The sequence below is a fragment of the Mobula hypostoma genome, chromosome 16, assembly GCF_963921235.1.
Source record: "Mobula hypostoma chromosome 16, sMobHyp1.1, whole genome shotgun sequence".
Lineage (NCBI taxonomy): Eukaryota > Metazoa > Chordata > Chondrichthyes > Myliobatiformes > Myliobatidae > Mobula > Mobula hypostoma.
The window spans coordinates 234,495-258,487 of record NC_086112.1 but is presented as its reverse complement, the minus strand read 5'-3'; the positions used below and the strand labels follow the sequence as shown (position 1 = coordinate 258,487).

The 23,993-nt window shown below is 47.0% G+C and overlaps 1 protein-coding gene across 5 annotated transcripts in view; it reads left to right on the top strand.

The window, feature by feature from the left end:
* The window catches only part of LOC134357629 (transmembrane protease serine 9-like), a 133,314-nt gene extending 127,036 nt beyond the window's left edge, over positions 1-6,278 (top strand). For all 5 annotated transcript variants that reach the window (XM_063069254.1, XM_063069255.1, XM_063069253.1 and 2 more), the window contains one exon: positions 5,781-6,278. In XM_063069254.1, the coding sequence (XP_062925324.1) occupies positions 5,781-5,942 (162 nt within the window). In that variant the 3' untranslated portion in view covers positions 5,943-6,278. The remainder of the gene's footprint in view (positions 1-5,780) is intronic.
* The last annotated feature ends 17,715 nt before the right edge of the window (positions 6,279-23,993 follow it).

The window sequence follows — 23,993 nt, the reverse complement described above, 5'->3', positions numbered from 1 at the left end:
TCACCTGTCCAGCTCCTGGCTCCATCCCTCCCCCTCCTGTCTTCTCCTATCATTTTGGATCTCCCCCTCCCCCTCCCACTTTCAAATCTCTTACTAACTCTTCCTTCAGTTAGTCCTGACGAAGGGTCTCGGCCTGCAACGTCGACCGCACCTCTTCCTAGAGATGCTGCCTGGCCTGCTGCGTTCACCAGCAACTTTGATGTGTGTTGCTTAAATTTACAGCATCTGCAGAATTCCTGTTGTTTACGTTTTTAAATTCACCATTTCTAATCTGTTCAGGCTTTTTAATGTTCTGAATGTTTCTAAGAGATCCTCCCTCGTTCTCCTGAGCTCCAGGGAATACAGCCCAAGAGCTACTAGACATTCCTCATATGGTAACCCTTTCATTCCTGGGAATAGAATATAAGTGAAAGGAGATAATTCTGAAGCTTTATAAGACATTAGTCACACCGCACTTGGAGTGTTGTCAACAGGTTTGGACCCCATATCTCAGAAAGGATGTGTTGTCATTGGAGAGAGTCCAGAGAAGGTTCATGAGGATGATTCCAGGAATGAAAGGGTTAACATATGAGGGGCCTTTGGCAGCTTTGTGCCTGTACTCACTGGAATTTAGAAGAATGGGGCGGGATCTCATTGAATCCTACCGAATGTTGAAAGGACTAGGTAAGGTGGATTTGCAGAGAACGTTTCCTATCGTGGGGGTATCCAGAACTAGAGGGCACAGCTTCAAAAATGAGGGATGACCTTTTAGAACAGAGGAAAGGGGAAATTTTTTTAACCAAAGAGTGGTGAATCTGTGGAATGCTCTGCCACAGCCTGCAGTGGAGGCCAAGTCCGTGAGTATATCTAAGGTGGAAGCTGATTACTTCCTGATTGGTCAGGGCTTCAAAGGATATGATGAGAAGGAACGTGTATGGGGTTGAGTGGGATCAGGGATCAGCCATGATGGAATAGTGGAATAGACTTGATGGGCTGAATGGCCTAATTCTGCTCCTATGTCTTATGGTCTAAAGGCATAAGGGTGCCACCGTTTATCCACAGAAGAGTGCTGAGAGAGGACAACTCCAATGCTAACATTGGATGCATCCACGTCAACTGCTCGTTGCACTGTTACAGATTGCCGAGTATGATATTATGGCCATCACTGAATCATGGCTGAAGGATAGTTGTAGCTGGGAGCTGAATGCCCAAGGTTACGTGTTATCTTAGAGGGATAGGAAGGTAGGCAGAGGGGTTTCTGTAGCTCTACTGGTAAAGAATGGCATCAAATCAGTAGAAAGATGTGATATAGGATTGGAAGATGTTGAATCCTTGTGGGTTGAGTTAAGAAACTGCAAGGGTAAGAGAACGTTGATGGCAGTTATATACAGGCCTCCCAACAGTAGCTGGAAGGTGGACCAAATTACAACACGAAATAGAAAAGGCGAGTCAAAAGGGCAACGTTATGGTAGTCATGGGAGATTTTAACATGCAGGTCAATTGGGAAAATCAGGTTGGTAATGGATCTCAAGAGAGTGAGTTTGTTGAATGCCTAGGAGATGGCTTTTTAGAGCAGTTTGTTGATGAGCCCAAGGGGATCAGCTATACTGGATTGGGTATTATGTAACGAATCGGATTTGATTAGGGAGCTTAAGGTAAAAGAACCCTTAGGAACCAGTGATCACAGTATGATTGAGTTCAACTTGAAATTTGACAGGGAGAAAGTAAAGTCTGATGAAGCAGTTTTTCAGTGGAGTAAAGGAAATTACAGTGTATGACAGAGGAGTTGGCCAGAGTAAATTGGAAGGAGCTACTGGCAGGGATGTCAGCAGAGCAGCAATGGTGTGCGTTTCTGGGAAAAATGAGGAAGGTGCAGGACATGTGTATTCCAAAACTGAAGAAATACTCAAATAGTAAATTAGTACAACTGTGGCTGACAAGGAAAGTCAAAGTTATTTTAAAAGCAAATAGTGGGAAGATAGAGGTTTTTAAAAACCTACAGAGTGCAACTAAATAATTGTTAGAAGGGAAAAGATAAACATAAAAGCAAGCTAGCAAATAATATCAAAGTGGATAGCAAAAGTTTTTTCAAGTATCTTAAAAGTAAAAGAGAAATGAGAGTGGATGTAGGACCGCGAGAAAATAAAGTAGGAGAAATAATGCAGGACAAGGAGATGGCTGATGAACTAATTGAGTATTTTGCATCAGTCTTCACTGTGGAAGACACTAGCAGTATGCTTGATGTTGTAGTGTGTGCAGGAAGAGAAGTGAGTGCAGTTACTATTACAAGGGAGAAGGTGCTCAAAAAGCTGAAAGACCTAAAGGTACATAAGTCACCCGGACCAGATGAACTGCACCCCAGGGTTCTGAAAGAGGTAGTGTTAGAGTTTGTGGAGGCATTAGAAATGATCTTTCAAAAATCATTGGACTTGGCATGGTGCCAGAGGACTGGAAAATTGCAAATGTCACTCCACTCTTGAAGAAAGGAGGAAGGCAGCAGAAAGGAAATTATAGACCAGTTAGCCTGACCTCAGTGGTTGGGAAGATGTTAGAGTCAATTGTTAAGGATGATGTTGTGGAGTACTTGATGACACAGGACAAGATAGGACAAAGTCAGCATGGTTTCCTTCAGGGAAAATCCTGCCTGACGAACCTATTGGAATTCATTGAGGAGATTACAAGTAGGATAGATAAAGATGATGCAGTGAATATTGTATATTCGGACTTTCAGAAGACCTTTGACAAGGTGCCACACATGAGGCTGCTTACCATGTTAAGAGCCCGTGGTATTACAGGAAAGTTAGAACATTGGCTGATTGGTAGGAGACAGTGAGTGGGAATAAAAGGATCCTTTTCTGGTTGGCTGCCAGTGACTAGTGGTGTTCCGCAGGGGTCGGTGTTGGGACCATTTCTTTTTATGCTGCATATAAATGATTTAAATGATGGAATAGATGGCTTTGTTGCCAAGTTTGCAGATGAAACAAAGATTGGTGGAGGGGCAGGTAGTGTTGAGGAAACAGGTAGGGTGCAGAAGGACTTAGACAGATTAAGAAAATGGGCAAGCAAGTGGCAACTGAAATGCAATGTTGGAAAATGCATGGTCATGCACTTTGGTTGTAGAAATAAATATGCAGACTATTTTCTAAATGGGGAGAAAATCCAGGAATCTGAGATGCAGAGGGACATATGAGACATTGTGCAGAGTGCCCTACAGGTTATTTTACAGTTTGAGTCGGTGGTGAGGAAGGCAAGTGCTATGTTAGCATTCATTTCAAGAGGTCTAGAATACAAGAGCAAGGATGTGATGCTGAGGCTTTATAAGGCACAGGTGAGGCCTCACCTTGAGTACTGTGAACAGTTTTGGGCCCCTCATCTAAGAAAAGATGTGCTGGCTTTGGAGAGGGTCCAGAGGAGGTTCACTATGATGATTCTGGGAATGAAAGGGTTATCATATGAGGAACATTTGATAGCTCTGGGTGTGTACTTGCTGGAATTTAGAAGGATGAGGAGAATCTCACTGAAGCCTTTCGAAGGTTGAACAGCCTAGACAGTGCAAATGTGGAAAGAATGTTTCTCATGGTGGGAGAGTCTAGCACAGGAGGGCACAGCCTCAGGATAGAGGGGCGCCCTTTCAAACCAGAGAGGAGGAGAATTTTCTTTAGCCAAATGGTGGTGAATTGTGGAATTTGTTGCCACTTGCAGCTGTGGAGGCCAGATCATTGGGTGTACTTAAGGCAGAGATGGATAGGTTCTTGATTGAACGTAGCACCAAAGGTTATGGGGAGAAAGCCAGAACTGGGGTTGAGGAGGAGATAGAAAAAAGGATCAGCCGTGATTGAATGTCGGAGCAGACTCGATGGGCCAGATGGCCTAATTCTGCTCCTCTGTCTTATGGTCTTATAGTCTAAATTCTAACTGTCTCTCTTTGGCCCACTTCCCGAGCTGATCAGGATCCTGTGTAAAGTTTGTTAACATTCTTCACTGTCCACTGCACCACAGACTTAATAACCGTGCCTCCTGCATTGTCTAGTGGTTTGGCTGAGAAATAACAGTGGAGCCAGTACCCACCCCTGAGGCACACCACTATTCAAAGGCCTCCAGACTGAATAAAAGCCCTCTACTACTACCCTTTGAATTCTTCCACCAAACTAACTTGTATCCCATTGCCTGGCTCCCTATTGTTCCCATGTGATCTAAACTTCCCAACTGGTCTATCACATGTGGACTTGTCAAAGACCGTGCTAAAGTCCACATAAACAACATCTACTACTCTGCTGCCTTCAACCTTCTTATGCACCTCTTCAAATACCAGTTGGTGAGGTCTTACATTCCACTCACAAAGCCATGCTGATCATTCCTAATCAGACCTTGGGTTTCCAAATCCAAAGAAATCCTGCCTCTCAAAAACCTCTTTCCCACCACCAATCTTGGGTTCATCGGCTTGTTCTTTCCTTGTTTGTCTTTGTAGTTCTTCAGAGGCACAAATTAGCCAGCTCCATTCTTTTGGTACTTGACTGGAGGCTTACAATGACACATAGTTCTCTGCCAGGGCCCTAGCACTTTCTTCCCTGGCTTTTGACTATGTTCTGGGATGCGTTAGGTAAGGCCCCGGGCTCCTCACATAGACAGCCACACTGATCTACTTTGCTTACCATTTTGTTTTTAGAGTATTTATAGACTCTTTTGGAACAGGATTCTTACCTGTCAGATCTGCCTTGTGTCCTCTTCTCGACCTCCTGTTTTCCTGTGTAAGTGTACTCCAACATCCCTTATATTCCTCAAAGGTTAATCCCAGCTGCCTAGTTCAGATACAGACTCCGATTTATTTATTAGTTGCACGTCCAAACACACAGTGAAATCTGCAGTTTCTGTTAATGACCAACACACCCAGGATGACCCCAGTGAAGTGGGAATGGCCCCAGGGCACAGTTAGGACACGAGGGAGATCTGGCAGGTAAGAATCCTGTTCTAAAAGAGTCTATAAATATAAAGAATCAATAAATAAGGATTTACTGGGGCAGCCCACAAGTTTAACACTATTCATGACACTTCAGATACTGAGGCAGTCCACATCCAAACTTCACAAGACTTGGACAACAGCCAGGCTGGGCTGATAGGTGGCACACACAATTGCATCAAGCAATGGTGATATCCAGTGGGAGAAAACCCCTGACATCACCATTACTGAAGTACAGTCAGTATCCTGGTGTCACCACAAACACAGCAGAGCTGCAGGGCAGGTCAGAGGCTGGGAATCCTGTGGTGAATTTCTCCCCTCCTAACTTCTCAAACCCTGTCCCCAGTCAACAAACCTCATATGGAACACGCTTCACTGGTGTGGGTGAGTGCAGCTTCAACACCATACGGCACACAGCGAACCAGCTGACACACAGTAGCAGCAGTCTGTACAATCCGCAGCAGCTCACCGAGACACCTCAGTCACAACACTTCCACCTACCGAAAACAGCAGCAGTAAAAGCACAGGGTCCTACCGCCTGTGTACCCTCCACCCTCACCCTAATTTGTTCCTTCATCATCAGTGGGTCACAACCCTGGAGCTCTCTCCCCAGCAGCAGTGTGAGTGTACTCACACCTCGAGGACTGTAGTGCTCCAAGAAGGCAGGTCACTTCCACCCTGTCAGGGACAGCTAGACACAGGTGATTAAAAGCTCTCGTAGACTGTGATGCCCACTTGCCTTGAATGAATAATTATAAAAATACTTTGTAAAACTGGAATGGTTCAATAGCTGGTCCTTAGTTACAGAATGGGTACTTAACCTTTTGCCATCTTTTCACTGCAGGGCGATTCAGGGGGCCCACTGGCCTGTAAGCAGTCTGATGGATTCTGGTTCCTCGCTGGAATTGTCAGCTTTGGCAATGGTTGTGCCACGCCGGGATTTCCTGGAGTCTACACTCGTGTAACAGCCATTCGTGAGTGGGTGCAAGAGCAGACGGGAGTATAAGTGGCTTTACAGTGGCACACTTTAGTTTGAACTCCTCCTGCACTGATTTCCAATGTCACTTTCACCAGAGTGAGCTCCCAACTCCTGATTTAATTCAAAAAATGTGACCATGTCTGCACTTTCTACATGCTATTTAAAGGTGAACATTTATAAAATAAGAACTCTAAACTTCATTTATCTTTATTGTATACTACACTGTTCCTACTAATATACAAAGGCTAAGTTCTTGTGTTTCTCAAATTAGAAGTTTAAAATATCTGATCAAAATCAGTAACAAGAGACAATCTGCAGATGCTGGAAATCCAAAGAACACACACAAAATGCTGGAGGAACTCAGCGGGCCAGGCAGCATCTATGGAAAAAAGTACAGCTGACGTTTTGGTCCGGCACGAAACGTTGACTGTACTTTTCTCCATAGACACTGTTTGGCCTGCTGAGTTCCTCCAGCATTTTGTATACAGTATGTAGTCTAAATCAGCGTGAGATTTCATTGTGGTATGAACTCCTAAGGCTGAGTACCAGCCCCACCTTGAGAGATAGGTCAGCAAATCAAACATTTACAAGTTGGTGAAAATGACGGCAGCAATTTAAAATAAAAATTTTTTAAAATAAAAATCAACCCAAACCATTAAAACTTTCACTTGATTACAAAACAATAACCATGATGAATGAATAAAGATGTAACTGAACCATCTGGCAGTTCAGCTCTTCCACTCACTCGCAGATCTCCTGAAAGCTCCCGGCACTGGGCTGCTGACTTGCTGCAATACAAAAGGCAGCATGGCTGATACGGCCGAATTCAGAAACGGTGTGGGACTTGTCAGTATCATGAAACCGAGCTTCATGAACAACCCCAAAACTAAAGAACTTCAACTAGGCCAAGAGATTAAAGAAACTTGTGACGGAGGTACAATAATCATGTGTTAAATGTAGGGGTCAGATGTTGATTTTAGTAGCTAATTAAAATACATTTGATTTTGGTACTTATGTTAAAATGTATTTGAAACTAATGTTTGAAAATGTCAAATAACAGGCAAATCACAGACTAAAGTAGTCTCTGAAACCGTAACACTTAATTCTGTATTCTGTTGCTTTCCTAGTGATGGAATGATCTGTATGGATCGATACAAAACAACATTTTACATTGTACATGCAGTAATAATAAACCAATTTCCATCCAAAACGCAGCCAGATTATCCTGGTTGAGAATGCACTAGAGTTTGGGTTTCTCTCTGTGTCGTAGTGTTCTATGACTCTTTAATTCTATAATCCTGGTTAAGAATGTTTGGGAAAGTGTACGTCACTATTCATGATCTCAATTTTTTAATATTTCAGCACATGAAGTTCAACATTAACAGAAGTTTCTAGACTTAAAATCATTTCAGTTATAGCATTCATTGAAATCATGTTTCAAAGGTACACTTAATATCAGAGAAAAGTATACAATATACATCCTAAAATGCTTTTTCTTCACAACCGTCCACAAAAATACAGCAGTGCCCCCAAAGAATGAATGACAGCTAAATGTTAGAACCCCAAAGTCCCCCCCAGCTCTCTCCTCCTGCACATAAGCGGCAGCAAGCAACAATTCCCCCCTCCCCCCACCGGCAAATAAAAGCATCGGCACCCACCACTGAGCACTCAAGCGTGGACAAAGCAACAGCAAAGTCACAGACTTGCAGTTACCCCAAAGACTACTTGTTCACCCGGTATTCGACATACCCCAGGCGTTGTCTTTCCCTAATAAGGGAGAAAGAGGTGTCTCCGTTTTATAGCGAGAGGGGAGACATAACAAACAACTCGCTGGTTTCTGATGTTAAAAGTCCGTTGCGTTGCTTTTTTCGAGCTCTGTGCCCAAAGATCTCGGGCCTCTGGGCACACAGCCTTAGATCTTCCATCTCCCATGACACACCGATCTGCCCAGACACCGACCTTCGATCTGCCCACCTCCAGAGCCGCGAGGTCTTGGCCCTCTGAAGGCGAGCGAAGCTCTTAAGCCAAACCCTTGGTGTGCTGAATAATGGCCAGTCGCGAAACCCTGAGAGCGGGTCCCATTCCCGCAAAGAACCATAGTCAGTGTAGTCAGTGATAACCATTCCTAAATCTTTATTCCATCATTCATAGGACTGAACACATTGTAGCATTTGTCAATTACATAATAAATGCAGATTACCAGATTATGGACCCAGTCAAGCAAAGACTGGCTCCATTTGAATTCAAAGAGTATTTGAGGAGGATGTGAAGATGATTGATAAGGATATTGTCTACAGTTGGGGTTCCTATCATGAGTCCACAGACCCTTGCTTAATGGTAGAGGTCTGTGGTATAAAAAACTCTGGGAAGCCCTGGTCTACATAGACTGTCAACAAGGTTCCTTATGGTATGCAAATCCAGAAGCAAAAGACGAATGGGGTCCATCAAGATCCAAAGATGCTCTGGCCATTGAAGACAGAGGATAGTGGTGGAGGGGTGTCATTCTGACTAGAGTACAGTAACAAGTGCTGTTCCACAAGGTGTTGGGGCCTCTGTTTTATATATAACTGACTGGAATGAAAACAGAGATGGGCTGATCAGCAATGCAAGGAACAGTGACGAACACCAATGTTATGGGTCGGCACAACATGTGGGCCGAAGGGCCTGTACTGTGCTGTACTATTCTATGTTCTATAACATGTTAACAGTCAGAGATGGTCTGATAACACAAAAACTGGTGAACCTCTTGGCAGTCAAGGGAATGTGCAGGATATCAATCAGTTGGAAATGTGCAGAGAGAAAAAGCAGATGGACAACGACCTGGTTCCTCAGAGTACAGAGGGGGATGGGGAAAGGTTCATCTACCCTGCGGAAATAAGGAAGTTCAAATGACTGAGGTCACAGTACAGGAGGGAGCGCTCTGGAACCAGTGACGGCAGTCACAGTGCGGGAACACGTTGGAACTAGTTACTGAGGTCACCGAGCAGCAACACTTTGGGACCAGTGACTGAGGTCACGGTGCAGGAGGGAGCATTTTGGATCGCACCAGCCCACAGAGTAGCTGGGTATCGGTGACGCCGCTCCGGGAGCTGGTCGTGTCATCGGACTTGGTCGGTGTCTGGCGGAGCCTTCACCCTGACCTCCGTGCTTTCTCAAGAAGGCGCAGGAACCACCAACTCTATATTTCCCGGGCGCACGACTCCCGGGTGTCGGCCGGTTGCGTGCTCGGACCACCGCCTGGTGTGGACAGAGCTGAGTGAGCTGTGGCACGGCTGGGGTCCGCGTACAGGCATTTCAACACCCGGCTGCTGGAGGACGGCCGGTTCCGGGATTCGTTTGACTGATGAGGGGGTCCTGGCGGGAGGAGCGGGGGAGTCTCCCCTCCCTGAGGCTCTAATGGGATGTGGGCAAGGTTTACATGCGACTGTTCTGCCAAGAATAGGAGCGGTGGATGTCCGGGATCGATCGGCTCGAGAAGGCACTGGTCGACCTAGAGTCCCAGCTGGGGCTGACCGATGGGGGCCAGCCCCTCGGGGATGAGGACTGGTCAAGGGAGGAAGCATCTGCAGCTGGAGAGGCCCCGAGGTGCTTACGTGAGGTCGCGGGTCCAGATGCTGTGAGATCTGGAGCTCGCCTCGCCCTTCTTCTGCTCTCTCGACAGGGGGACGGGTGTCCGCAGGCAGCTGGTGGAATTGATGGCAGAAGATGGTTCTTCCGTCACGGTTCCGGCGAGAATTGTGGCGGAAGTACATTCCTTTTACGAGGCTCCCTTCTCGCCGGACCCGTGCAGTGAGGATGACCAGAGGGCTCTGTGGGAGGACTTGCCGAGGGTCATCACTGGGAGTGCTGAGCGGCCCGGTGCACCGCTGTCTTTAGTGGAGCTGCCCAGTGCCCTCAACCAGCTGCAGTCCGGGATTAGAAGGGTTAACAGTGGAGTTTCTCCGGGCCTTCTGGGACATTCGAGGGGCTGATTATGCCAGGGTATTGGGGGAGAGCATGGCGACGGGTAAGATGCCCCTCTCTTGGCGCAGAGCAGTCGTTGCCCTTCTGCTAAGGAAGTGGGATCTCCGTAGCCTGCGGAATTGGCACGGAATACAGAGTTCTCGCTCGGGCGATGGCCAATCGTCTGAGCTCCGTGCTGGAGGAAGTGGTCCTCTCTGACCAGTCATGCACGGTCCCGGAGCGGTCGATCCAGGTGAATATCCACCCCGTCCGGGATCTGACCTACCTGTGCCGGGAGGCTGGTCTGTCGGTCGGCTTTCTCTCCCTCGGCCAAGAGAAGGCGTTCGATAGGGTGGGCCACGAGTACCTTTTTGGGACTCTGCGAACGTACGGACGTCCGACTGCTGCAACCGCCGCCGAGTGCCTAGCTGAGGTGAGCGGGGCCTTGACAACGCCCTTCTGCTTTGGGAGGGGGTGTCTAATATCAGGACAGCTGCATTCGGCCTGCGTGGAGCAATTCCTGTGCCTTCTCCGTAGGAGGTTAACGGGTTTGGTTCTGCGCGAATCGGACATGGAGGTTCTTCTGTCGGCTTACACCGACTCGGTTGACTTGCAGAGGGTGCGAGAAATCCTACAGGTCTTCTCGGCTGCGTCCTCTGCGAGGGTCAACCGGGAGAGGAGCGCGGGCCTCCTGGTGGGTCAGTGGCAGGTGGACTCCTCACCTGAGGGGTTGAGGGCCTATCGGTGGACCACCATGTACTTCCTCTACTTGGGAGTCTACCTGGGCGCGACGAAGGAGGCCTGGCCGGCGAACTGGCTGGAGTTGGAGACGATCTGGTATCGGGGGAGGGCGTTAGTGATCAATCAGCTGGCCGCCTCCGTGGTATGATATCGGCTGTCTGCAGTGAACCACCACCCCCCCCCCCCACGGCGTTTGTGTCCAGGACCCAGAAGAGGCTGGTGGACTTATTCTGGGGAAGTAGGAGGCATTGGGTCTCTGGCACAGCACTGTGGTGAAGGGCCTGTATTGCGCTCTAGGTTTTCTATGTTTCTCTGCAGCGGTCGCGAGTCTTCCGATCGCGGAGGGCGGCCAGTCTGTGGTGTGCCTGCGCACCCAGCTGGCGGCTCTCCGTCAGGACCCTGCAGAGATACCTGTACTGTGAGCAGCCTCCAAGGAGGCACACGCTGGCAATGCATTTTCTCCGCCGGGGACGCTGCCTGCAGGAGGGCGTGCGGATTCCGGCGGACGGCGTTGGCCGTGGGATTTACCTCGCTCCTGTCGGGAACTGTGGATGGTATGAGGTCTGGCCTCATTAGAGCAGGGTGCTCCTGCACTGTTGGGGAAGGCGCTCTGGCTGCTGGGGGGGCGGCGGGGGGGGGGGGGGGACAGGTCCCGATCCTAGTACGGTGGGTGTCGGGAGAGCGCGGGGTAGTGGAGGGGTTCCGGCTGCAGGACCCAGGCCTCAGAAGACCATGCGGGAGAGGGTCCCGCACAGCGTGAGCCGTCTCGCGGGGATTCCCACCGTGCCGTCCCACGACATTCCGAAGCGCTAGTTGTACGGGCTCCTCCTGCCCACCTTTCACTTCCCTGCCTTGCCATCCGGCAGCGGAGGAGGTGCCAAGTGGAAGTCTCTTTACGCAGGGGTGCGTCCCCTGTACATTGGGGGCCTGAGGTGGAAGGTGTTGCATCGGGCAGTCCCGTCCACCTGTCCATTCTGGACATGTATCTCGCGTACACGAACTGTGAGAGGTTGCAGCCCCTCTTTGAGTTTCTGACGTTCTGCCTGCACTTTCATCCCATGTTTGGGTATTTGATCCTCCACAATATTCCGCGCGGGAATTTAAACGGGAGGTAGCAGTGCTTTTTTTTACGAGGTCGAGTTGTGAGCTCGACATCAACGCGGCACGGATGGAGAGCGCGCTCGGGAGCGGTCTGTCACTGAACCTCACTGCGCCACCAGCCGACCCACGGGCACCCAGTTCGGAAGGGGGGGCAGGTTGTAAGGAGGATCACCTGGTGGACTTGGTTCTGGGCCTGGCCAAGATGGCCATCCATGGGACTAGGCGGTGGAAGGAGGAGGGCGCTGCCCAGGCCTGCTGCCTGCCCCCTTTCCGAGGATACGTTCGTGCCCAGCTGTCCGTGAGCGGTGGGTCCTCGGGGTATTGACTGTTTTATGGGCGGTCGTAATCATATTTTAATTTGAGAATGCTGACTGTCTTGTAAATATTGTCTGTACCTTGTGCATATGTTGGGTAAATAAACTTATAGTTTTGTGAAAAAAACTTCCGGGAACTGTGGACCCGGTTTATTGATTGTCTGATCGACGGTAGTAATCATATTTTGAGTATACTCACTGGTTTGTAAATACTTAATGTTTGTACCTTGTGTATTTGTGATATAAATAAACTTTTATAGTTCTGTAAAAACAAAAGGGAGCACTTGGGGACCCGAAACTGAGATGACCATACGGCAGCACTTTCGGATCAGTAACTTGGGTCAAATTATGAAGCACTTTGTGACCAGAATCCGAATCAGAATCAGGTTTATTATCACCGGCATGTGTCGTGAAATTTGTTAACTTGGCAGCAGCAGCTCAATACAATACATAATAGAGAAGAAGAAAAATAAAATAATAAGTAAATCAATTACAGTATACGTATATTGAATAGATTAAAAATCGTGCAAAAACAGAAATAATATATATTAAAAAAGGGAGGTAGTGTTCACGGGTTCAATGTCCATTTAGGAATCGGATGGCAGAGGGGAAGAAGGTGTTCCTTCAGGCTTCTGTATCTCCTACCTGATGGTAACAGTGAGAAAAGGGCATGCCCTGGGTGCTGGAGGTCCTTAATAATGGACGCTGCCTTTCTGAGACACCACTTCTTGAAGACGTCCTCGGTACTTTGTAGGCTAGTACCCAAGATGGAGCTGACTAGATTTACAACCCTCTGCAGCAACTTTCGGTCCTGAGGGGCGACCTTTTAGAACAGAGTTAAGGAGGAATTATTTTAGCCAGAGAGTGTGTTCGTCCATCTTCGACGTCGATGAGGACCTCGACACCATTTGATGGTGTCAAGACTAGCGCGTGATTTGGATTTAAGTGAGGGAGAGTTGCGCAGCGTCAGCCTCACTCTCTCTTCCTAATTCCCATGTGGATCCAGTGGCAAGACAGAGTCTAGATGGCTGGAGATGGGACTAGGCGCAGTGGATGACCAGGACGTCTTCTGTGTCTTGTCCTGCTCTACACGTTCCACGACGCTTGCAGAGACCGCCTTCTTGACCGTTGGACCTTCCGCTGGTCTCGTCCGCTCAATCCGCCGGAGTCTGTCTTCACATGCTGGGATAGACAACTCCCTATCTCACCGAGGGTTTGAGACCCGTCGGCTACCCTCACCTGGTTTAGCCGGCTTGTCGAAGCCGTTGCCCGGGGTGTGGCCGCTGTCGCATGCAAACAGCTACGGGGAGCCACAGGTGAGAGCTGAGTGCCAGGTGGGGACCAAAGGTGGACTATCCGCCTTGAAAAGGACTCGACATGTTCCCCCCACCAGAGGTGCTACCCCTCCCCTGAAGCCCCATCCACCCCAAGCCAGAGAGTAGTGAAATTGTGAAATGCCTGAGAGCTGGGAGGGAGAGAGCAGCGCACCTCGGCGGGAGGAGAGAGAGCAGCGCGCCGTGCCTGCGCAGCCCTCCGGTGAAAAATGATATCGTATCCGTTAAATAGGGCTGTGGACAATTCTGATTTGATGGAGACAGACGTGAAAGCACAGAGGAACATCTGGAGAAATTTCTGAAACGCCCGTTCGCTGCTGTTACTGAGCGATTGAGAATCTTCCGGAGGGAAGGCCTCAAAATCCTCAGCTTTGCCTGCTGTTGGCGACCGAGATTGAGGTCGAATCGTTCGGACAGAGATGGCGCTCAGTACTCGGTGTCGGAGAGCTGATCAGAGCTCGAAGTTTTCAGATGACTCAGAGTCGGATTGTGGTCGGCATGGCAGGGAGAGTTTTTCTTCCTTCTCGCGTCAGCGTGAGATGTGGGACATTTGAGAGACTTTGAACTTTACTGTGCTCATGGACTTCTTCATCAAGTTATGGTATTGTTGTACTGTTGTAACTATATGTTATAATTATGTGGTTTTGTCAGTTTTTTCAGTCTTGGTCTGTCCTGTGTTTTGTGATATCACACGGAGGAAATAATGTATCATTTCTTAATGCATGCATTACTAAATGACAATAAAAGAGGACTGCGTGTCTTCATAATCTAACCTAATCTAATCCTGTGTACTAAAGAAATCAGTTAGGAAGGCAAAAGTGAGGATGAGATGGCTTTGGTAGAGAAAATTAAGTATCTTCAAGATTGAATATTAAGTTAATTAAAGATACATTAACTATATATTCAATAGATTCAAGATTGATTTTAACTATATTCAAGATTGTTTAACATCATTTCCTGTATACAAGTGGAAAGGAGAATGATCACTCCAGATCTGGTGCAGCACAAAACAAAAGCACAATGAGATAGAGAACACAATAATATAAAGCCACACAATAAATATAAATACATGGGATAGCTTATATACACAGATTGATTATCCATAAAGTGACGCTAGGCACAGGAATCTCTGTACATAATGCGACTATTAGGAAATGGTCAGTACAGCTGCTGGGGGGAGGTGTGGAGGCATTGATCTCAGGTGTTGACCCTCAGAGAACATACCGGACATACCCAACCAAAAGCCAAGAATGAACCAGGAGATTCGCAGTCTGTTGAGGGCTGGATCGGTGGCATTCAAGGCAAGTGATCCAGATCTATACAAGAAGACCAGGTATGATCTGTGGAAGGCTATTTTAAGAGCGAAAGAACAATTCCGATTGCAGTTAGAGATGGAATCGAATTAAATGTCAGCTGTGATAGGATTCGCAGGCCATTACTTTCTACAAGGGGAAACCTAACTTCATGAATGGCTTTAATGTGTCACTCCCAGGTGAGCTCACACCTTTCATGCACGCCTTAAAAGGGAGAGTAAAACTACATCTGTGCAAATCCATAAGACATAGGAGCCATATTCAGCCCATTGCACCTGCTCCCCCATTCCAACATGGTGATCCGAATCCCACTCAATCCCATACACCTGCCTTCTCGCCATTCCACTTGATGCCCTGACCCATCAGGAAACTATCAACTTCCGCCTTAAGTATACCCACGAACCTGGCCTCCACCGCAGTCTGTGGCAGAGCATTCCACAGTATCGCTACTCTCTGGCTAAAAAAATTCCTCCTTAACTCTGTTCTAAAAGGTCACCTCTCAATTTTGAGGCTGTGCCCTCCAGTTCTGGATACCCCCACCAAAGGAAACACCCTTTCAACATTCAGTAGGTTTCACTGAGTCCCCCACCCCCTGCATTCTCCTAAATTCCATTGAGTACAGGCACAAAGCTGCCAAGCGCTCGTCATGTTAACCCCTTCATTCCTGGAATCATCCTCGTGAACCTCCTCTGGACCCTCTCCAATGATAACACATCCTTTCTGAGATATGTTGACAATACTCCAAGTGCAGCCTGACTAGTGTCTTATAAAGGCTCAGCATTATCTCCTACCTTCTACATTCTATTCCCCTTGAGATGAAGGACAACATTGCATTTGCCTTCTTTACATAAGAACATAAGAAATAGGAGCAGGAGTAGGCCATCCAGCCCATCGAGCCTGCCCTGCCATTCAATGGCGGATCTGTCCGTAAACTTAGCTCCATCTACCTGCCTTTTCCCCAAACCCTTAAAACCTGCGCAGCTGTTTTGAGCGTCCTATGGACTCGGACCCCAAGATCCCTCTGATCCTCCACACTACCAAGAGTCTTACCATTAATGCTACATTCTGCCATCATATTTGACCTACCAAAGTGAACCACCTCACACTTAAATCTGGTTGAATTTCATCTGCCACTTCTCAGCCCAGTTCTGCATCCTATCAATGTCCTGCTGTAACCTCTGACAAACCTCCAGACTATCCACAACACCCCCAACCTTTGTGTCATCAGCAAATTTACTAACCCATCCCTCCACTTCTTCATCCAGGTCATTTATTAAAATCACGAAGAGTAGGGGTCCCAAACAGATCCCTGAGGCACACCACTGGTGACCAACCTCCATGTAGAATATGACCTGTCAACAACCACACTTCGCCTTCTGTGGGCAAGTGTCATGATCCAGTTTGTGAAGTCCGTGTTCCGGTTCATGGTCCGGTCCATGGTTCCTTGTTCCAGGGTTTCTGGTTTTCCCCAGTTTCTGTTGTGGTCACATGATTCTCATTTTGGGGCTGAGACATAAATACCTCTGCAAATCAGGGATTCCCTGCTGGACTGTCCTGTTCCCCCCCTTGCCTTTCCCCCCTTGCCTGACTCTCTGCCTGGATACCTTGCCTGACTCTCTGCCTGCCCACCTAGCCTGGATACCCTGCCTGTATCACTGAAGTTTTACTGCTGGAGCAAGACTGGAGCCTGGTTAGGTCAAGATAAGGAACTGTCTTTCGTTGTGTGGGATTGTCTCTCTGTGTCCACACCTTCACTAGGTAGGTCCGGCCGTTTGCTGCTACCTAGTGTTGGGAACTGTCTCTGTGCCCTCGCCTTCGCTAGGTGGGTCCAGCCGTATGCTGCCACCTTGTGTTGAGATCTGTCTCTTCATGTTCAGTGTTCTGTGTATGAGTCCCGGCCCTATGTCCTGTTCCCAAGGAGGGGTCCCGGCTCTGTGTTATGTGTGTGAGTCCCAGCCCTATGTCATATTCCCATGGAGGGGTCCTGGCTCTATATCCTGTTCCCAAGGAGGGGTCTTGGCTCTGTGTTCCGTGCTCCTGTCTCTTCTAGTCCAAGGCCCCCATGCTCCTGAAGGCCCCCATGCTCCTGAAGGCCCTCATGCTCCTGAAGGCCCTCGTCCAGTCCGTGCCTAGTCCAGTCCTATCCGAGTCCTGTCCATGTGCCTTTACCTGTCCTTGTGTCTCGCCCTACCCAGGAGTTACTCACCAAAGCCACGTAGCCTCGTCTTGTCCTCACCTAGTTCTGGAGTCTGAGCCCCGGTCAAGTCCCAGGTTCTGGGTCCTTGCCCAGTCTCTGGCTCGGAGTCCATACCCAAGCCTCGAAGTACCCTAGCCTGCCTCCAAGCCTCAAACCTCTAGACCCCAAGTCTGCCTCCAAGCCTCAAGCCTCTAGACCCTGAGCCTGCCTCCAAGACTCTAGACACCGAGCCTGCCTCCAAGCCTCAAGCCTCTAGATCCCGAGCCTGCCTCCAAGCCTCAAGCCTCTAGATCCCGAGCCTGCCTCCAAGCCTCAAGCCTCTAGATCCCGAGCCTGCCTCCAAGCCTCTAGATCCCGAGCCTGCCTCCAAGCCTCAAGCCTCTAGATCCCGAGCCTGCCTCCAAGCCTCAAGCCTCTAGACCCCAAGCCTGCCTCCAAGCCTCAAGCCTCTGGACCCCAAGCCTGCCTCCAAGCCTCTAGACCCCAAGCCTGCATCCAAGCCTCAAGCCTCTAGACTCCAAGCCTCAAGCCTCATGACCCCAGCCTCCAGTCCTGCAGTCATGTCAAGTCCATGCCTGGTTCTGGGGCCCAAGCCCGAGACAAGACCCAGGTTCTCTGGCTCGGGGTCCAAGCCCAAGTCTGCGTTCTTGTTCCTGCTCCTTGTCGATATCCTGTCACGTCCCTGCTCTAGTCACGTCCCATTTCTTGTACTTCAGTGTCTGTGTATTGCATTTGGGTCCGTTCCCAATGCCCCCATTGTGACAGCAAGTCAATTCTGGATCCACAAAGCAATTTCCCCTTGGATCCCATGCCTCCTCACTTTCTCAATAAGTCTTGCATGAGGTACCTTATCAAATGCCTTGCTGAAATCCATATACACTACATCTATGGTTCTACCTTCATCAATGTGTTTAGCCACATCCTCAAAAGTTCAATCAGGCTCGTACGGCATGACCTGCCTTTGACAAAGCCATGCTGACTATTCCTAATCATATTGTGCCTTTCCAAATATTCATAAATCCTGCCTCTCAGGACCTACTCCATCAACTTACCAACCACTGAAGTAAGACTCACTGGCCTATAATTTCCTGAGCTATTTCTACATCCTTTCTCGAATAAGGGAACAACATCCACAACCCTCCAATCGTCCAGAACCTCTCCCATCCTCATTGATGATGTAAAGATCATCACCAGAGGCTCAGCGATCTCCTCCCTCACCTCCCACAGTAGCCTGGGGTACATCCCATCTGGTGCCAGTGACTTATCCAACTTGATGCTTTCCAAAAGCTCCAGCGCATCCTCTTTTTTAATATTTACATGCTCAAGCTTTTCAACGCACTGCAAGTCATCCCTACAATCGCCAAGATCCTTTTCCATAGCGAATACTGAAGAAAAGTATTCATTAAGTACCTCTTCTATCTCCACTGGTTCCATACACACTTTTCCACTGTCACACTTGATTGGTCCTATTCTCTCGTGTCTTATCCTCTTCTTCTTCACATACTTGGAGAATGTCTTGGGGTTTTCCCTAATCTTGTCCACCAAGGCTTTCACATGGCCTCTTCTGGCTCTCCTAATTTCATTCTTAAGCTCCTTCCTGCTAGCCTTATCTTCTAGATCTCTATCATTACCTAGTTTTTTGAACCTTTCATAAGCTCTTCTTTTCCTCTTGACTAGATTTTGAATAGCCTTTGTACACCATGGTTCCTGTACCGTACCATCCGTTCCCTGTTGCATTGGAACATACCTGTGCAGAACCCCACACAAATATCCCCTGTATATTTGCCACATTTCTCCCAAATGTTTTCCTGAGAACATCTGTTCCCAATTTATGCTTCTAAGCTCCTGCCTGATAGCCTCATATTTCCCCTTACTCCAATTAAACATTTCCCTAACTTGTCTGTTCCTATCCCTCTCCAATACTATGGTAAAGGAGATAGAATTGTGATCACTATCTCCAAAATGCTCTCCCACTGAGAGACCTGACACCTGTCCAGGTTCATTTCACAATACCAGATCAAGTACAGCCTCTCCTCTTGTAGGCTTATCTACATATTGTGTCAAGAAACCTTCCTGAACACACATAACAAACTCCACCCCATCTAAACCCCTCACTCTAGGGAGATGCCAATCAATATTTGGGAAATTAAAATCTCCCACAACAATCCTGTTATTATTACACCTTTGCAGAATCTGTCTCCCTATCTGCTCCTCTATGTCCCTGTTACTATTGGGTGGTCTATCAAAAACACCCAGTCGTGTTATTGACCCCTTCCTGTTCCTAACTTCCACCCACAGAGACTCCGTGGACAACCCTTCCATGACTTCCTCCTTTACTGCAGCCACGACACTATCTCTGATCAGCAGTGCCACGCCCCACCTCTTTTGCCTCCCTCCCTGTCCTTTGTGAAACATCTAAAGCCTGGCACTTGAAGTAGCCATTCTTGCTCCGCACCAAGTCTCTGTAAGGCCACAACATCATAGCTCCAAGTGCTGATCCACGCTCTAAGCTCATCCGCTTTGTTCATGATACTCCTCGCTTCAAAATAGACACATCTCAAACCATTGGTCTGAGTGCGTCCCTTCTCCATCACCTGCCTATCCTCCCTTTTGCACTCTCTCCAAGCTTTCTCTATTTGTGATCCAACCTCTCTTTCCTCTGTCACATCAGCTCAGTTCCCACCTCCAAGCAATTCTAGTTTAAACTCTCCCCAATAGCCTTAGCAAACCTCCCCACCAGGATATTGGTCCCCGTGGGATTCAAGTGCAACCCATCCTTTTGTGAGGGTGAATCCTCACAAGGCATCAGGCCCTGATGCTGTATCTGATAGGGCACTGAAAACCTTTGCCAACCAAGTGGCAGTGTTCAAGGACATCTTCAACCTCTCACAGCTGCAGTCGGAGGTCTGCTTCAAAGGGCAATAATCATACACTGCTCAAGAGTAGGGTGAGCTCCCTCAGTGACCATCACCCAGATCACTCACGTATACTATAATTTAGTGCGTTGAGGAGTTGGTCATGGCGAAAATCAGTCTTGCCTAAGCAAGGACCTGGACCTACTGCAATTTGTCTGACACAATAGGTCTATAGGAGGTGCAATCCCACTGGCTCTCCACTCAGCCTAGGATCACATGGACAATAGCAATACCTACATCAGGCTGCAGTTTATTGATTACAGCTCAGCATTCAATACAATCATACCCTCAGTTCTAATCAACAAGCTTCAATACCTGGGCCTCTTACGTCCTCTGCAACTGGATTCTTGACTTCCTCACCAGGAGACAACTGGCTGTGCGGGTCAGAATTAGCCCCTCCTTCTCGTTGAAAGTCTACATTGGTGCATCTCAAAGTTGCATTCTTAGCACTCTTGTTACATTCATGACTGAGGGATAAAGACAGGGTAAATGCAAGCAACTTTTCCAACTGAGATTGAGTGGGACTACAACCAGAGGTCATGGTTTAAGGATGAAAGGTGAGGAGTTTAGGAGGAACATGAGGGGAAATTTCTTCACTCAGAGGGTCTTGGGAGTGTGGAATGAGCTGCTGGCACAAGTCATGCAAGCAAGCTCAATTTCAACATTTAAGAGAAGTTTGGATAGGCACATGGATAGTGGGGACATGGAGGGCTATGGTCTCAATGCAGATCGTTGGGAGTAGGCAGTTTAAATGGATTCAGCCGAAGGGCCTGTTTCTGTGCCGTACTTCTCGATGACTGCATGGCTAGGCACAACTCAAACACCATCTATAAATTTGCCAATGACACAACTATTGTTGGCACAACTTTAAATGATCATGAGGAACCATACAGGTGTGAGATAGATCAGCAGGTTGAGTGGTGTCAAAATAGGAACCTTGCACTCAACATCAGTAATACTATGGGATTGTGAATTTCAAAAAGGTAAGTCGAAGGAAACACACCAATCCTCATTGAGGGATCAGCAGTGTTAGTTTCAAGTTCCTGGGTGTCCACATCTCTGAAGATCTATCCAAGTTCAAGTTTAATTATCATTCAACTATGTTTGAATATAGCCAAACAAAAGTATTCCTCTGTGGCCAAGCTGCGAGACACATTACCACCAGCATACAACACACTGCATATAGCAAACATATGGTTATGATTTTAGAAAACCAGTCACAAAGAAAAAAAAATATATATATAGCCCAAGTCCCTGAGTGGCACGACTATACAGTATACAGGTTTCCCCTGCCACCCGAAGGTACAGCGTTCCTATGAAACGGTTCGTAAGCCGGAATGTCGTAAAGCAAAGAAGCAATTACCATTTATTTATTTGGGAAAATTTTGTGACCATTCGCAGACCCAAAAATAACCTACTAAATCATGCCAAATAACACATAAAACCTAAAATAACAGTAACATATAGTAAAAGCAGGAATGATATGATAAATACACAGCTTATATAAAGTAGAAATACTTTTCCACAATCATTGCCTGCACTGTTCTCCATAGAGAAAATCTCACACAAGCGCCGTTGGCAAAAACAAGGTGCAAGCGCTCTCCAGTAACCTTTAAGCTATGAAGCTGCCAAATCATACCAAATAACACGTAAAAATACACAGCCGATATAAAGTAGAAATAATGTATGTACAGTGTAGTATCACTTACCGCAATTAGGAAAGCGCGGAGCACACTGATGATGGAGTGTTAGACTGAGTCGTCAGAGTTTGGGTGGTGCAGTGGCCCCCACCCTCCGGGCAGTGACCCGATACCGATACCGGTCTGTGAAGCATGCAGGGGTACAGCGATAGCCGGGAGGCACCCAGCACATCTTTAAGAAAAAAAGGCGAAATAAATAAGCTAATTAATTAGGTGCCGCCCGGCACGTAATTGTCGGCCCAGATCAGTGCCGATTGCCAATTGCATCGCCTCTGATCTGGGCCGACAATTACGTGTCGGCGGCACCTAATTAATTAGCATGTTTATTTCGGTTTTTTTCCTTAAAGATGTGCTGTGTGTCTCCCGGCTACTACTGCATTCTCCGCGAATCGGTATCTGTCCGCGGCCTGGATGTTGGGGTGGTGGGACATCTCATCGTCTGTTTCCATTAGAGCAGGCAGTTCATCTTCTCCTATGACTGCCCGCCTCGATGTCGAAGGTCGAGGTTCATCGTCTACTGTGGCTGATGTGGAAGGCTTGCTTGACTGCTGAGCCTCGCGCATTTTTCTGTCACACAGTTCTTTATAAGCACTCAAACCATCCTGCAAATATCCCCTAAATGGACGTACCCTTTCAAAATTGTTACATGGTCAAGGAGCTCTGGTTTTTTTTTGTGAGAGTGATGTAATGGTCTTTTGGAGGTCACCTGATGTGATTTTCCCGCCGATAAGGTCACGTGATGACGTGTCCCGTGACTATATAAGGGTCGACTCAGGTGTCGCAGTAGGTTTTTGAGTTTGTAGATTTCCAGTTAGAACGTGTTGTGCCTCCGTTTCTGTTGCGTGTTCGTTCATTTTTTAAACGGAAGGTGTGTTCTCTTACAAGATATTGCATTTGGACTGGAAATTTGTGGCTGGAAGTGCCAATTTACTCAATTCCGACAGTTTTGAAGGGAGAGGAAGAATTCATCGAAGTGAAGGATTGAGAGAAGTCGGCATCGTTTGGCAGTTTAATAAAGGATCGACCTTATTGAGTCTTCGTTGAAGAGAACCTGCATTGAGATAACTCTTGCAATAGCGCAATGAGTTCATGCAAAAAGGCTCTCTCTCTCTAAAGGAGTTTAAGGTCAGTTGTTTTAAACTGTTTATTTTCGGCATCGGGAATCCTGTGGACAGAACCAGCAGTAAAGGTGCGTCGGTGAAGAAATCTTTCTCCAGAAAAGTCTCTCCCAATTGAACGTGTAAAACTGTTGGACTTCCGAAGTTATCGCTTTAAGAACTGTTTTCGCATTTAACGCTTTAAGAACCAGAGCCGAGTGGAGTTGATGAACGGCTGTATACCTGTGTAACCTCCGGTTAAAGTTTTCTTTTTTTCCCCTTATCGTTTATATGTGTTTAATAAATGTTTGGTTATTTTCATAAAACCTGTCTCGATTACTATTCATTGTTGTCGGTTACGTAACAATTTTGTGGGGGCTCGTGGGATATGTTCCGATTTTGAGTTTAAGTGCTGGTAATTGCCATTTTGATTTGGTAAAAGGGAATAACCGATTTTTAAAATTTTTTTATTTGGTTTGATTGGTGTGTGTGTTGTATTCGGCAACAATGGATATTGACGAGTTTTTGAAGACGCCTGACTCGGGATTTTTAGAGAATGCGAGAAAACCTGTGGTATTGGGGATTGCTAAAAAGTTGGATATTAAAGGAATTACGAGAAATTCTACCATGGCTTTTATACAAAGGAAAATTGCTGAACATTATATTAATTTGGAATATTTTGAGGAGGTGTTGGAGAAGTTTCCAATGAGTAATCTGGAAATGCAGTTGCATCTTGAACAGTCAAAGTTTGAAAGATTTAAAGTGGAAGTGAGAGAAAGAAAAGCTGAAAACCAGAGGAAATTTGAGCTAGAGATGGAGAAAATAAGGCCTGGGAATCAGTCTTCTGGTTCTACAAAACAATTTATTGCTCGTCGTGAGGTTGTTTTGGCTCCTCCATTTAATGAAGCTGATGTGGATGCATAGTTTCAGCATTTCGAAATAGTTGCTCTGAGTTTAAAGTGGCTGAAGGACCAATGGCCAGTGATGTTACAAAGTGTAATTAAAGGCAAGGCACAACAAGTTTTATACAGCTTTAAATGCTGAGCAAGCACTGGATTATGATATTGTTAAGGAGAATATATTAAAAGCATACGAGATGGTTCTGGAAGGGTATAGAGAAAGATTTAGAAGTTTAAAGAAATCGGTGGAAAAAACATGTGGAATTTGCCTATGAGAAATCTGTGTGTTTTGAGAGATGGGTTTCCTCTAAAAATGTGAACGGGGAGTATAATAAATTGAAAGGAATTTAAAAGAAACATTCCTGTTGAAGTGAGAACATACTTAAATGAATGGGACACTGCTATATTGCAGGAGATTGCTAAATTGGCTGATGAGTATGTTTTAATTCACAAGAATACATTTTCTCCAGGTAAATTTTTTAAAAGGAAAACTAGCACAGAGAGTCAAGGTAAATCAGACATTAA